Genomic DNA, 15,077 nt, shown 5'->3' with positions numbered 1-15,077 from the left:
CTGATTCTCTACACAAGACTAATCTCCCCTTACCTAAGTATGCCCTACTGTATATAAAATGAAATTAATTCATTTACATCTAACTGACTAATCAATTGGTTATTTTTATATTGCTTGTCTGTCAATAAATAAATGTGCAAAGTTTTAACTTGATCCGAAAAGGGAGGCTAGATAAATAACGTGTGCAAATTCCACCCATAAAGACAGTGAGTTAAAATAAAAAGCTGAAGTCCTTCGACAAATTTTCTTTGACAATGTAAGCTTACTGTTGGGTGGATTCTCTCACGTTTAAATATTGAATTGAAGCCTTGTTTAGATCCATGGTTTGGGAACTACTGATGTGGGGGGAGGGGCGACAGGTGGGAGTTTAAGATAAGGTGAACAGAAATAGTTTTTTTGAATGTCTAGTACCACTTGGTGTAATCGTAGAGAAAGTGTAATAATGACAGTATACAAATAATAGGTCAGTAATAGAAGCCATGTTGAAATATATGAACAGCAAAACATAGTTTTAGAAAGTGCATTTTAGAACATGTATTTAACATAAATAGCTCTGGTCGCATGATAGATGGACTGTGATGCATGAACAGATTCAATGGAAAGATATACAGGATGATAGAATGCATACATGGATCTAATTGTTCAGTTTTACTTGATTATTTTTTTAAAAAGGTCAAAATATCTGAGAAACTTTTATAGATTTAAGACATATGTCTATGACATAGAGTGTTTTTGATACTTTTTGTAAAAGTACTATTTAAGCATGGTTCAAATATTATTTACTACAAGACAAGTGAGAGAGCCTTAATTTTGTAAGAAACAGAAGAGAAGCATTATAAGATCAACTCAGGTGTCAGGTTGACTTTAACTGGCATTGAGGAAAGAAGCTGGCAGTTAATGGCTTCTACAAGAGCTTCAACACCCCCTACACACACTTACACGCGCACACACACAGAGACAATCGCAGATGGCGGAAAGGGAATTTTAATAGACCCCTTGCGGACAACTGCTTTGTCTGCATCAAATATGGTAAAATATTCAGGTCGCAACTGGGTCTGTGAAATGAGATATTTTTATCATCTTTAATCTTGAAGACATTGCTTTATTTACTACTTTGTTATATATTTCAATGACTGATTAAAGCTTGATCCTTGGCTCCATTTTGCTTTTCAATTTAATTGTAGAAGTATTTCTAGCTTTAAAGGCGCGTTGCCTAAGTGGTAAAGCGCTTTACTTCCGAACCGGAGGTCGCGAGTTCGAATCCTCGTGAAGGCTGGGATTTTCAGTTTCAGGGTCTTCTGAGTCCACCCAGCTTTAATGGGTAATTGACATTAGTTGGGGAAGGCGTTGGGCTGGTCACATGACTCCCTCGTTAACCGTGGGCAACAGAACCTGGTGACCTTTACTTCATCTGTCTCATAGATCACAAGGTCTGAAAGGGGAACTTTAATTTCACTATTTCTTTAGAGCGAGTAGCCTGCCGAGCATCAATACCTAGATCAAGCGGCCAGCCTTAGAACATGTAGAATTGAACTTCATCTCTAGAGCGATAGTTCTATTTTTAAGTATATTTCGTGAGTTACGTTTTCTTGTTTTCTTGTTCTTGTTACGTTTTTTTTTTCATAGTATATGACCTTTTGATTAAAAAAATAAACAGTTAAAAATACAATTCTTTCCGACTCTTATCAGCATAACAAACGTCCTTGGTGATAGGAGATCTCTACAGATTACTAAATGTTTGTAAATGTAGTATTTGCCTGTCATTTTAGTTATTTCTTTTCTTGTCGTTGGTAAAAGAAAACAAACTAGTACATGTTATTTTATGAACCAGAAACAGACAAAGATTTCAAGAAATGTTGTGATCAGTATCGGGGAACCCAAACAAGAAAACTGTAAGTCGAAACTAGGGAGTAATGAATGAAAAAGAAAAGACTATAAACAACAACCTAGCTAAACAAGTTTATTTTCGTTGAATTTATAAAACTGTTTTCATTTTCAGATTATGCAACCCATTAGGGATTGTATGTAAATCTAACATAATTCTTTGGCCAACGGTTAACGAGAGTATCATGTGGTCAGCACAAGGAGCTAACACCTTAACTTTCTCCAGATAATGACAGATACCTAATGTTGGATGGACTCAAGGATAGTGGCGTACAGAGGGTTTCAGACGCCCATGGAGCCAAACCCTCCCGCTCCCCCACCCCCATCACTAAATAATGTGGTAATTTATATTTGCTTAAGCAAACAGAGCTTACATATAATGTCAAGGAAGTTAACCAACATTGATCCCGAAAATTCAAAATCTCATTACATCATATTCTAAGCCTTCGCCTAACGATTCTTTTTTCTTTTGTCCTAATGAATATGTCAATTTATCCACCGTGGGACGTGGTGGCCGTATTGCAAAGCGCTAGGCTTTTGAACCGAGTGGTCGCTAATTCGAATCCCGATGAAGATTGCAATTTGAACTTTGAGTTTTAAGGCATTCCTGAGTCCTCAACCTGACATTCATTTGTCAAGGCGTTTAGCCGTTGTGATGACCATTAGGCGTCTACAGTAGCTGTTGATAATTTTTACATCATCTTTTCGCCCTTGTATCTCATTAGAACACATTCATAAGCTCCACGGAACGCAAGGTCTGAAGACTGAACTACTTGATACATAGGTCCCTACTGATCATTTCATATCTCAACAATAAAAAGAACAATAAAAATTTGAAATCTAACTTCACCCTCAAGTTTGTCTTGCTAAAATTATCAAAACTTGCCCATGACCTGTATTGCTACAAAGTAACGGTCCCACAAGGTCCAGATACGAGTTTTTGTGAAACACAAAACTCCCTCTGCTATTTTGTATTTATTGTTTTATTGCCATTTGCAAAATATGAATATGTTATCTTCATCTATTTATCATCTAGATATCAACCCCGTTCATATTTCCTAACCTTTTTTTTTTGACCAGATGTTGTTATTCGTTGACCATCTGTTCAGTACACTTTCCATCATACAATGCTTTAGTGCTTTTTAATTGTTAAGCAATCCTTGTTTCATGCAATAGAGCTACACTATACAATGACAATATCTTTCTATTGACTATAATACGAAGGGTACGTCCCTAATGATTATATAGTCAAAGTCAAAAAGATTTGATCTACAAAGGTTTCAATGGAACTGTAAATATTTTTTTCCTTATATATATATATATATATATATATATATATATATATATATATATATATATATTTATTTATATATATATATTTAAATATTATGCAAATTTTGTAAAAAGTAAATTATTATATTAATTTAATATGGAGGCTCCTTTAAGGGAGAGGTCTGGCAACACAGTCGTACACAACTCATGTGTAGTCGGTATTCAAACTTGAGCATCATTGATACATAGTCAAGTGGTTTATGCCAATCATCGACACATCGCATTTTTTTTAAAATTAACCACTGCACTAAACACCGTCCAAATAAACGCGATAGTTCTTTTTTCCTCCTTCATTTTTTAAACATTGAATAGCACTATTGATAGTTATATGAGTTCGCATCGTTGTGTGTGTGTGGGTTGACTAAACTGTAAAAGGGCATTCTAATAGATTGGAGAATGCGTAACAACAAGCAATATGTCTCATCTATTAGTATTGAGAAACATCTCTGGGTTTGTTGGTTCCTAGCATATTATTTATTAAAGATGAAAGATTTAACATTCTGTAGTTTATATTTTAGAGATGAAAGAGTTAACGTTCTGTAGTTTATATTTTAGAGATGAAAGAGTTAACGTTCTGTAGTTTATATTTTAGAGATGAAAGAGTTAACGTTCTGTAGTTTATATTTTAGAAATGAAAGAGTTAACGTTCTGTAGTTTATATTTTAGAGATGAAAGAGTTAATGTTTTATAGTTTATATTTTAGAGATGAAAGAGTCGATGTTTTATAGTTTATAATTTAGAGATGAAAGATTTAACGTTCTGTAGTTTATATTTTAGAAATGAAAGAGTTAATGTTTTATAGTTTATAATTTAGAGATGAAAGAGTTAACGTTCTCCTTATGATCTAGTAATTCTAAATCAGCTGTTAAGATTTACTAAATGTAGAAAAATACAAATGTGTTTATTCATTTATGCGGAGTTTAATTATTTTTTAAAATTTCAAACAAAACTTTTTTTTTGCTAGCAAGATGTAAGATATCAGATATTAAGAATATAACAGCAGTTGATAGTTGGCAATTTAACACTGTCTAGAGATGGTCACTGAATGGTCAGTTTCTACACTCAAACCAGTAGAACAAAAACGCAATCTGAAATAGAGAAAAAAAACCAATGAGAATGTTTTTTTTTTATTCAACTACAAAATAGTAGATAAAGTCAGAGATATATTACTTTGAATGTCTACTTATCTTGTAGGTCTACATGACGCTTTTACGGGCGATGTGTTTCTGGTTTAAGTGACACATAATTAGCACAAAATAGACTTCGTAACATAAGCTATTTATAAAAACATTTGATCTGATCTTTAAATCTTGATATTTAATCTTATATTTCGTAATCCAAAAGAAATATATTTTCTGCTGCAGGGGTGAGCGACTGTCAGGGTCACATGTTTATTGTAGTTTCTTAAATAAATATTTATCACACTGATCATTATTTATCCCAAACAATTAGAGTTCATTACAAATGTCAAATGCATGCCGACAAATAAATAATAAAAAATAAAATAACCTACTTTTTGTTTTGTTCTTGAAAGAAGACATCAATCTCATCTATATAAAGTTTTGGATGTCTCAGGCCAAGAAGATTCCACTGGAACACATTCAGAAGTGGAGGAACTTGTACGAAGGAAAATTTCACCGACTGAACATTGCCAATGTCTGATGGAGTGGGCACAGAGAAATGATATTCTTTCCCGACTTCAAATTCCGTCACACTGTGAACATTCAGCAACAAAATATGATTAGGTCCTTTAAAAGTATGTTTACATTTACAAGACTAGAAGATGAAAACATAATAATAGGTCCTTTAAAAGTATGTTTACATTTACAAGACTAGAAGATGAAAACATAATAATAGGTCCTTTCAAAGTATGTTTACATTTACAAGACTAGAAGATGAAAACATAATAATAGGTCCTTTCAAAGTATGTTTACATTTACAAGACTAGAAGATGAAAACATAATAATAATAAGGACTGAACAATACAATTGACTCAATTTTAGATTTCTTTCGCCGAAACTTTTGATATTCCTTCGTCCCCCTATGTGCCTAGCCCAGCCATCTGTTAAAGAATAATCAGCTCCTCTACACTAGCTACACCGAGTTTTACGCTATTCGTATTTAAGTCTTGTCATTGTATGCTTATGATGGACGACACCTTCGATCTAGGAGGTCACGTGATGGAGCGCGGGCACTTTGGTGAATACGTTCGCTAAGATCTAGCTGCTTCCTGCATAGCACCCCGGAACCAGAGCTCAACAGATGTGACACTCCCCCCCCCCCTCCCATTCTTGACGTCTGTGATGCCACGGAGGAGCTGGCAGCTAATTCCTTCCAAAGGAAACAACTTCTGAAAAATGTCGCGGAATAAACGTTTCAGATTGTAAGGAAAGATATTTCTGAAGACGAAGGGAGCAAAAAGATAACTTATTTCGACCACCCGTAGACAATGGTATTGTCTATGTTGAATCTGCGCAGTCACGCAAAATGCTGCATTTCTTCTTAATCTTCGGATTCAAATTCAAGCTTCATTATTAATAGAGAACTACAAATTCTGTACTTGAAAGTAAACAATTGCCAGTCAAAACTTACACAGAATTTAGACGAACATCGTTAGTACTGCCTTGATCGCCCACTATATCTACAGTAATATATCCTTGCTCTGACTGACCACTTATAGAACTCATCTTTACTGTCAGTTCAAGATGATACACTGATAAAAGAAATGCATAGTTGACTGAACATCATTATTACTGATTATTCGATTTTAATAATCTAGTTTTATGTAATATACATTAGAGATTATATTATTTGTAAAACATAATGAAATATATCTTCTTGAATCTTTTAACCAATAAAGCGATCTATTTAAAATATACATAAAACGGTCAAATATATTTTCTACATACTGCAAAATGGTCGGTGGTTGTCTGTTGTCAGATAAATTTTACGTCGTTGTCCTGGGCTTGGTTTGCTTCTGTCAGCATGAAAACCCATGTAGGGACATCCTCCAGTACCACAAACATTACACACACCATTCTGTAAAATATCACAGGATATTAAGATCTTTTGATAATTGATTGAATTCTGTTACTTTAGAGCAAGTCAAGACCCCTCAAGATTTGACGCAGTAATGATTTTTGAAAACCAAGAGGTCTTTCAAGTCTGTGAGGTCTTAAGGGCAAAAAAAAAGAAATCCATGACGACCTAAAGGTCCTTAGAACAAGTAAAGTTCTATGAAGACTCGGTTGTCTTCAGTGCAAGTGAAGATAATTGAATACCTAATGGTCTTTAGAAAATGTTAAGATCTTTGAAGACTTACTGGTCTTTAGTTTAAGTAAAGATATTTAAAGACCAAAATGTCTTAGTGCAAAAAAATATTTTTGAAGATCTTGACGTCTTTTGGGCAAGTGAAGACCTTGCGGGCTTTACAACAAGTAAAGTTTTCTTAATATCAGAAGTCGTTAGGGCGGGGCGAAAAAATTTAAAGCTCTTTAGAGATCTAAAAGTCAATAAGTCTATTGAAGTAAAGCTCCCTGACACAAACCAAGGCCTACATTTCATTCTTTTAGCCCGCTACATGCTTCAAAACCCAGAATCAAACTAGCCCTATTTTAATTCAAATATTAAAATCTTTTTAGAGATAAAATTTAATTTAAAAAGTCGATGTCATAAACAATTAAGACTAATTATAATAGTTATTAAAAACAGTAGCAACTCTAATAATGAGCTTACAGTGAAGTCTTGTTCACTGTTACACGGATAACCAACAAATGGACATCTGGTGTTTATACTTTCTACATAGTAATGAAAAGCTCTCATGTGATTACAAATCAATGTCTCTATAGAACCTAGAATCAGAAAAACAAGATTTGTACTATCTGAAGTCTGATACCTAATAACATTGTTTTTCTTGCTACATTATAGAAAATCTTAGTCTAAAATTGCTAATTACAAGATTCTGTAAGAAGAATTCCACTGACCTTCCACCAATCCCCATTGAGATATTTGTGTGAAAGGATTTCTTGTACAGCCGGGCTGGTCTCGACCAAGATTTGGAAAAAAGTCAAGATGGCCTACAGCTTGCTTGGTACCCAGACCTAATATATAAGAGATGTTTTATATGCAAACATTTTACTTTATCATAATTCGTTACGTTCACATATAGATTATGACCTCTGACCTAGTTCTAGCAGTCCTAATGGTGCTCCATCAGAATGTATGACATCTACAAAGACAGCATCGGTTGGGTCAAGTCTTACTACAGGATCTGTATTCTCAAAGTAGGGGCCAGCAGGATCGATGCCTTCAAATCAAATACAAAAGTAAACTAGGATAATATGACAAAATCTAGATTACTATCTTTTTAATATTATATTCATTAAGTTTTCTCATAGTCTTTTATAAGAAAGTTTTTAATATTATCAGTGTTGCATGGGTTTGGGTGTTGGCAAAATGAAAAGCCTGATAGAATATGACTTACCAGATATGCGTGCTAAACCAGGTATTCGTTCTCCTGCATAACCAGAAATTTGAGCTCCAAGACTGTGACCAATGAGATGAAAGTCTGAAGCAGACATACCTTTTTTTTTCTAAAGCCATTAATGGAACAAAAAAAAAGTTTAATGAATTAAAAAGGAAACAGAATGAATGAACTTGTTCAGTAGAGCGCTAAGTTGTGGCAGCTTGGTAAGTCTCATGAGACAACACGAAGGTGTAACTACAGTTATTGTTAATGTCAATCGTGCTTTCTGTAGGACGGGTGGTGACTTTATAGTATCTACATTATTGACTTATGACTTATATTACATTCATTGTTTAGTTTTTCTACAAAGTACGTTCCCCCATCCCCTTTAAACTTTAGAATGTAAAATGAGGAGGTGATCACCCCAATGCCCCAATCAGCCAGTACTGAAGCCCTCAAATTACTGTTAACAAATCTGTTTTAAAACAAAGACGTCAAGAGTTCTTAAACTAAAAGCAATCGTGTGATCAGCAGGTGCCTGGGTTCTAAACATCATCATCAGTTGCCCAAGTTCTAGAAAATATTAAACGTTGTCTACGTTGTGTTCTAGACAATATCAGCGTTTGCTTATGTTGATCTATAGAAATATCAACAGTTGCCTAGTTATGTTCTAGACAATATCAGCGTTTGCTTATGTTGATCTATAGAAATATCAACAGTTGCCTAGTTATGTTCTAGACAATATCAGCGTTTGCTTATGTTGATTTATAGAAATATCAACAGTTGCCTAGTTATGTTCTAGACAATGTCAGCGTTTGCTTATGTTGATCTATAGAAATATCAACAGTTGCCTAGTTATGTTCTAGACAATATCAGCGTTTGCTTATGTTGATTTATAGAAATATCAACAGTTGCCTAGTTATGTTCTAGACAATGTCAGCGTTTGCTTATGTTGATCTATAGAAATATCAACAGTTGCCTAGTTATGTTCTAGACAATGTCAGCGTTTGCTTATGTTGATCTATAGAAATATCAACAGTTGCCTAGTTATGTTCTAGATGTGACATAATGGGGAGTTAATATACTTTTGATCAATTGTAAAGACAGGAGTGATTCCCCTTAAGAAGGTTAGGTATATAAGGCCTACTAAAGTGTGTTTAGAGGCCTTTTGCTCTGACTTACCAGCTTGACCACTGGACATGTGTTGTGAACTGTATATATTTTTTCTGTTAGTTATTGGTCGTGTGTCTTGGGGTACTCGGAAGAAGTGTGCCCTGCTCTGGAGATCTTTGGACTAAGTATATCTTTAATCATTATTGTATTTTATACTAGCCGGACATTACCCGCGGCCTGCGGGCCTTAGTTTGTGTATTGCTGACCATTGCTGATGTGGTCACTGATATTGTGCATTAGAAACGATTAAAGACAATAATAATGTTATAAGTAAAGTGAATGCATGAATTCATGAATGAAAAAATATTATGAATGGAGCTAAAAATAGCTAATTGACATGAATCCAATTTTTTAAAATATATATAGAAGCACGCGATATCAAGAATAGAGCTGCACTAATGACGAACGAATGTATGTAAAATGCTTTAGAAAAAAAATAGAATGTTAATTTTATTAAAATATGAAATGAATGAACTGTAATTAGTATGTTCATGTGTTTAATTATAAAACTATCTTTGCTAAGAGAAGTTCTATCACCTTACAGCTGAAATAGTTTTTAGAGCTAGCAAAAGAGAGTTTTTAGCATTTCGGTCTGGGCATGCGTGACCTTTTCTATTAGATTACGCGAATGAATGAAAGTGTAACCTTTTGGTAATGTCTAATGAAAGAATGTGCGTCAGGAGATCTAAATTCGCAGATATAAAGAACGAATTTATTTGTGTAAAAATGCTTTCGAAACACACATTTGAAGCTTAATTTTATTAAATAATGAAATCAATAGACTTTTTTAATATTTTCACAAGTAAAAAAATATATGTGCAAAGTGTAGTTCTTAAAATGAGATCTAGATCTAAATCCTTTCGAGCTTTTGCAAAGCCTAGATCCATAAAATACTATAGCTTTAATAGAGTCGGTCAATTATTTATTTTAGGGTCTAAACTGTCTTAAATAATCTCTAATAAAAAAATATGTTCAACTCAATGTTTCTCAATTCAATAATTGTACATTTTTATTCTATGTAATTACCTAATAACTGAAATAGAATTGAAAACCATTTTTCGTGTGTAACCAATCAATTCATTAGCTTACGATTGTTCAACAAAAAGAAACAAAATAAACAATAGTTATTTGTTTTTTAGGCTGAGTTTATTTTTCCTGGGAGGGAAGGGGGGGGGTGACACCCCCAGCTTACCGCACCGAGTGACACTGATCTTAGTGACGCCACTGACTATAAGTGGGTTTCCATGAAGCTTACAGTTCAAGCCCTTATTTTGACTAAAAATAGTCGTGTGTTGACCTTAGAAATTTGTTTTTTGCTTTCTACACTGAAGTGCGATTTTACTTCATTTCGGCCTCGCTATATACAAGTGTACTTACTATGAGTTCATCTACCAACTTTGCTATATACACGTGTACTTACTATGAGTTCATCTACCAACTTTGCTATATACACGTGTACTTACTATGAGTTCATCTACCAACAAGCCTATCTGAGCGCCCACGACTCTCGTGTTGGCTGTTGCCTGGGTGTAGGGTGGAGAGTTCCCTTTTGACCAGTCCACAATAATGACATTATAGTCACCATGTGCCAGTAACTCGTCCTTCAGATTCTGTAAATAAAACCATATCTTATTTTTTTCTCGGTATTTATTTAGTATCCCATGAAATCTAAAAGAAACATCAAAATATTCAACACGTCCTCTGGTCCTCAAAGTAAATGAAAAGAATAGTGTCCTCACCGACTAGAAAATTACAATAAGATGGACAGTTTTACAGTACCACGAGTGTAAAATACTCTTTAATAGATAATTTGTTTCTTTTTAGAAATCTACCCTTTGATTGATAAATTGTTTCAATAGAGGAACTTACCCTTTGATGGATAAGTTGTTTCAATAGAGGAACTTACCCTTTGATGGATAAGTTGTTTCAATAGAGGAACTTACCCTTTGATGGATAAGTTGTTTCAATAGAGGAACTTACCCTTTGATGGATAAGTTGTTTCAATAGAGGAACTTACCCTTTGATGGATAAGTTGTTTCAATAGAGGAACTTACCCTTTGATGGATAAGTTGTTTCAATAGAGGAACTTACCCTTTGATGGATAAGTTGTTTCAATAGAGGAACTTACCCTTTGATGGATAAGTTGTTTCAATAGAGGAATCCATCCTTTGATGGATAAGTTGTTTCAATAGAGGAACTCATCCTTTGATGGATAAGTTGTTTCAATAGAGGAACTTACCCTTTGATGGATAAGTTGTTTCAATAGAGGAATCCATCCTTTGATGGATAAGTTGTTTCAATAGAGGAACTTACCCTTTGATAAGGAGTTTCATTAGAATTATCGATAAAACCATGAGACAAAATTTTGGTTGGTTTGTTTTTAAATTGAGCCCACACTGTAGTCAGGTCATCTAGACGTGTTGCTGGAAGATTGAGTGAGGAATTGGATCTGTCTCTTGTATAGAGTTGGAATATGGTTCTGTGGATACATAAGTTTTACACTCGCTCTAATAAAGATGTTGATAGCTGACGTGAGGAATTCCTTCTTTTAACATTTTAAGTTTCATTTCGTAAGAAAAAAGTGTGGACTTACTCGTTCGTAAGCTGCTTATTGTAACTGCTCTTATGACGTTGGTAATGCAGTCACATATGATTAAAACAAGATAACAAAGAAAATTCGTGTTTTCACGCAAACTCGAAGATGATTATGTTGGTCCATTTTTAGTTAAGCAGTAAGTAAAATAAATTATATGGCAGGCTTTGATATTTTTTAGCATTACCAAAATTAGAAGTAAATTGGAGTTCAATTGCGCTTGTTTTTCTAGTTTTGTTACTAGAGATTTATTATGATAGTAATAGAATTTTTAAAAAAAAAAAAAGGGGCGTATCTTATGGCCCAGAAAAAGTAACAGAAACTCTCTTTATAGAAGTCAGAGACATTGAGCAACAAACTATCAGCAGACGAGAAACTTTATAAAAAAAACTTGTGAAGGAAAAATATGACCTTCAGCTTGTCGCCTTGTGTTTAGTGCATCAATTAAATCTATTAATTCACAATAACTGCCAACTATTTTTCAAACAAAAGTGAACATTTTCGCTAGACCATAGGTCGCTTATCTAGTTCAACACATTGAACTTTGTTTAATTTTTAAAATTCCTTTGCATATACATGTTTTGGAGAAAAATTCCTTTTTCAAAACTATACTCTAGACATTATTTTGATTATATGTTATATAAATAGGTGTATTTGTATTAAAAATGTTTTGCTTATTCAATTTTCAAAACATGGACTTCGCTTTCAGAAGATCAAAAGTAGCAATTGTTTAATCCGACAATTTTAATTAGCGCTTTTTGTTTTTGAGAAAGAAGAGTGACAGACTGACAAACGATCAAAATATGCAAAATCAATAACAGCTTAGTATTTTTAGTAACAAAATGTTTACCCTATTTGTTCTGGTCTTTCCGGAGGCAATACCAAAGGTCTTTCTAAACTTATACCAAATGGACCTTCAGTAGCAAAGCAGCCAAGTCTATCAAAACAAACAGCAGCACCTGTATCAAAGGTTTAGGATGTATCATATGTAGGATGTATCACGTAAAGGATAAATCGGGTATTAGATAAATCATGTATAGGATTATCATGTATTGGATGTAAATCTATTAAGTAGATTAATTGATAGTCTTTTTTTTTTGTCTTCTTATTTAAAGGCAAGAGCGGATCTACAGACTGTATTGGAAGGTTGTTGATTTTTTGTTGGCGGAGGCTATTATGAAATTAACTCCAACAAATCGTGGCGGTCTTGGGTTGGGAGTGACGGGTGTGATATTTAATAGAAAAATGTTCTGTAGATCCAAAACCAAAATAAAACAAACATAAAGAAAAGGTTTAACTGTGGTTCTCATTTTGTAGACTAATGACGAACACAGAGTCTCACCCTCCAGATTGTTTAAAGAATGGTGTTGTTAGACAGTGCAAAATTTTTTCAAACTTTAAACATTGCAAGGTTCACATCATTGAAAAAGTAATTTCGCCCTAAGGTTCTATAGATGGGAATGAAAAAGTAATTTCGACCTTAGGTTATATAGATGGGAATGAAATAGTAATTTCGACCTTAGGTTATATAGATGGGAATGAAATAGTAATTTCGACCTTAGGTTCTATAGATGGGAATGAAAAAGTAATTTCGACCTTAGGTTATATAGATGGGAATGAAAAAGTAATTTCGACCTTAGGTTATATAGATGGGAATGAAAAAGTAATTTTGACCTTAGGTTATATAGATGGGAATGAAAAAGTTCGCCCTAAGGTTATATAGATAGGCATGAAAAAGTAATTTCGCCCTTAGGTTTTATAGATGGGAATAAACAGTAATTTCGCCCTTAGGTTCTATAGATGGAAATGAAAACGTAATTTCGCCCTTAGGTTCTATAGATGGGAATGAAAAAGTAATTTCGCCCTTAGGTTCTATAGATGGGAATGAAAAAGTAATTTCGCCCTTAGGTTCTATAGATGGGAATGAAAAAGTAATTTCGCTCTTAGGTTTTATAGATGAGAATAAAAAAGTAATTTCGCCCTTAGGTTCTATAGATGAGAATGAAAAAGTTCGCCCTTAGGTTCTATAGATGGGAATGAAAAAGTTCGCCCTTAGGTTCTATAGATGGGAATGAATTCACAGATCTTTAGAAGACCTGAGTAATAGATTTCTTTTTAACAGTAAGGACTATTCAAACATGTAGGAAGTTATTCAAATACTTGTAATGTTTTGAGTTACATTAGGTAAAACTTGTCTGTTTCCCTGCTCTAGTCTTTAGCACGCCTGTCCCTGTGGCCGAAATGTTTGTATATTTAATGTACATCTACTTCAGTAAACCTTATTTGATCTATTTCGAGTACATACGTTTGTCCGTCGCTGTGACTTTGTTGACTTGGAGAAAGCAGACCACCAGTAGACACAGCACTGCAGACATTTCCTGGCAACACATCGTTAAAGTCTCCAACTAGACATGGACTTACGTCTACATCTAGGTCTAAATCTGGGACCTCAAAAAGTTTCTTATCATATTTTGTTTTTTAATTAGATAAAAAATTTTCTTATCTTTGCAACAGTTTTACAAGTTTGTTTAGTAGATCATAATAATTGTATTATATAGAATCCTAATTGATGATATCGGATTTAAATTTCAAAACAAGATTACAAAGAGAGTTTGTGTGAAAACAAAAACTCAGAGGCGGTCCCCTAATGGTCCATTCATGCAGACAATAATTTTAGCACAATGGTCAGTAGCTGTGAAATACAAACTATCAAAAAAACATCAATGTGTGTGGGATGAACGTGTTACCGATATGATTGTATTGTGAAAGGGGAAGGGAAGAAGGGGGTATCTTGGTGAATGTTTACATGATCGTTTTTTTAATGCATTGAAAATGTTCACTCAGGTACGATTTTTTTCACTTGTTCAAGATACCAAACAAAAAGTTAATTACCAATAGTTAATTTATTTGTTGTATTGATTTTTGTGTTGTCAAGTAAAAGAAATAGTTGTGCAAAATTTAAGCTTAATCCGAGATTGGGTGTGGGAGAAAAAATGTGTACAAACTTTTTACCAGACCGAGTGAGTTGATATAAGCTTTGATATAAGCTTTGTAAAAAAAAAGACACCTTCAACTACCGTCAGCAAATTATGCCCCTCACCTTAGAAAAGCTGATTTAGATTAAGAGGAATTTAAGGATTTTCAAAAATAATATTTAAATATTATTAAAAATATTTTAAATAATTAATTGTGTTCAATATGTCCACAGGAAACTTCATTTTGTAACAGAACTAAAATTATAGTCTTGCAAAGCTCTGAAAGAAAAATTTGGTAAAAGAAAATAAAAACGAGGTAGGCCTATTACTTTTAATTTTGTGTATTGTAAGCAGTTTCAACATAGATTGAAAGTGAGTTTAGTGATTGTTTAGTCCTAAACGTATTGAGACAAAAGAGAAATCTGAGCTTGAGAAAAGGTTGGAAAAAGCGATATACATCAACTGTTAAATTTCCATGAAAATCGTTAGAAATGTTTTTGAGAATAGCGTCTACCCACCCACACACCTTCAATGAAGATACGCATTGAATAGAGGTAGTGTAAAAAGATGAATATCCTCTAGAATCACATTGATGAAAAAAAACTTCTTGAAATGTCTATTTTTTAGAAAGCTGTTTAAATAAATGTTTTGCAGA

The 15,077-nt window shown here is 33.7% G+C and overlaps 1 protein-coding gene across 1 annotated transcript; it reads right to left on the bottom strand.

Annotated features, from left to right (window-relative positions):
* Positions 1-4,116: 4,116 nt before the first annotated feature.
* Positions 4,117-13,917, bottom strand: LOC106055498 (pancreatic triacylglycerol lipase-like). The gene is made up of 12 exons (XM_013211781.2): positions 13,753-13,917; positions 12,298-12,406; positions 11,168-11,333; positions 10,318-10,464; positions 7,700-7,808; positions 7,400-7,522; positions 7,200-7,316; positions 6,952-7,067; positions 6,126-6,255; positions 5,809-5,929; positions 4,730-4,930; positions 4,117-4,304 (listed from the first exon to the last, which is right to left on the bottom strand). Exons 1-12 carry the CDS (start codon positions 13,835-13,837, stop codon positions 4,235-4,237), a joined length of 1,494 nt encoding a protein of 497 aa, XP_013067235.2. The 5' UTR covers positions 13,838-13,917; the 3' UTR covers positions 4,117-4,234.
* Between the last annotated feature and the right edge of the window lie 1,160 nt (positions 13,918-15,077).

The sequence above is a fragment of the Biomphalaria glabrata genome, chromosome 5, assembly GCF_947242115.1.
Source record: "Biomphalaria glabrata chromosome 5, xgBioGlab47.1, whole genome shotgun sequence".
In the NCBI taxonomy this organism is placed as follows: domain Eukaryota; kingdom Metazoa; phylum Mollusca; class Gastropoda; family Planorbidae; genus Biomphalaria; species Biomphalaria glabrata.
The sequence above is the reverse complement of the archived record's forward strand: the minus strand, read 5'-3'. Positions and strand labels throughout refer to the sequence as shown.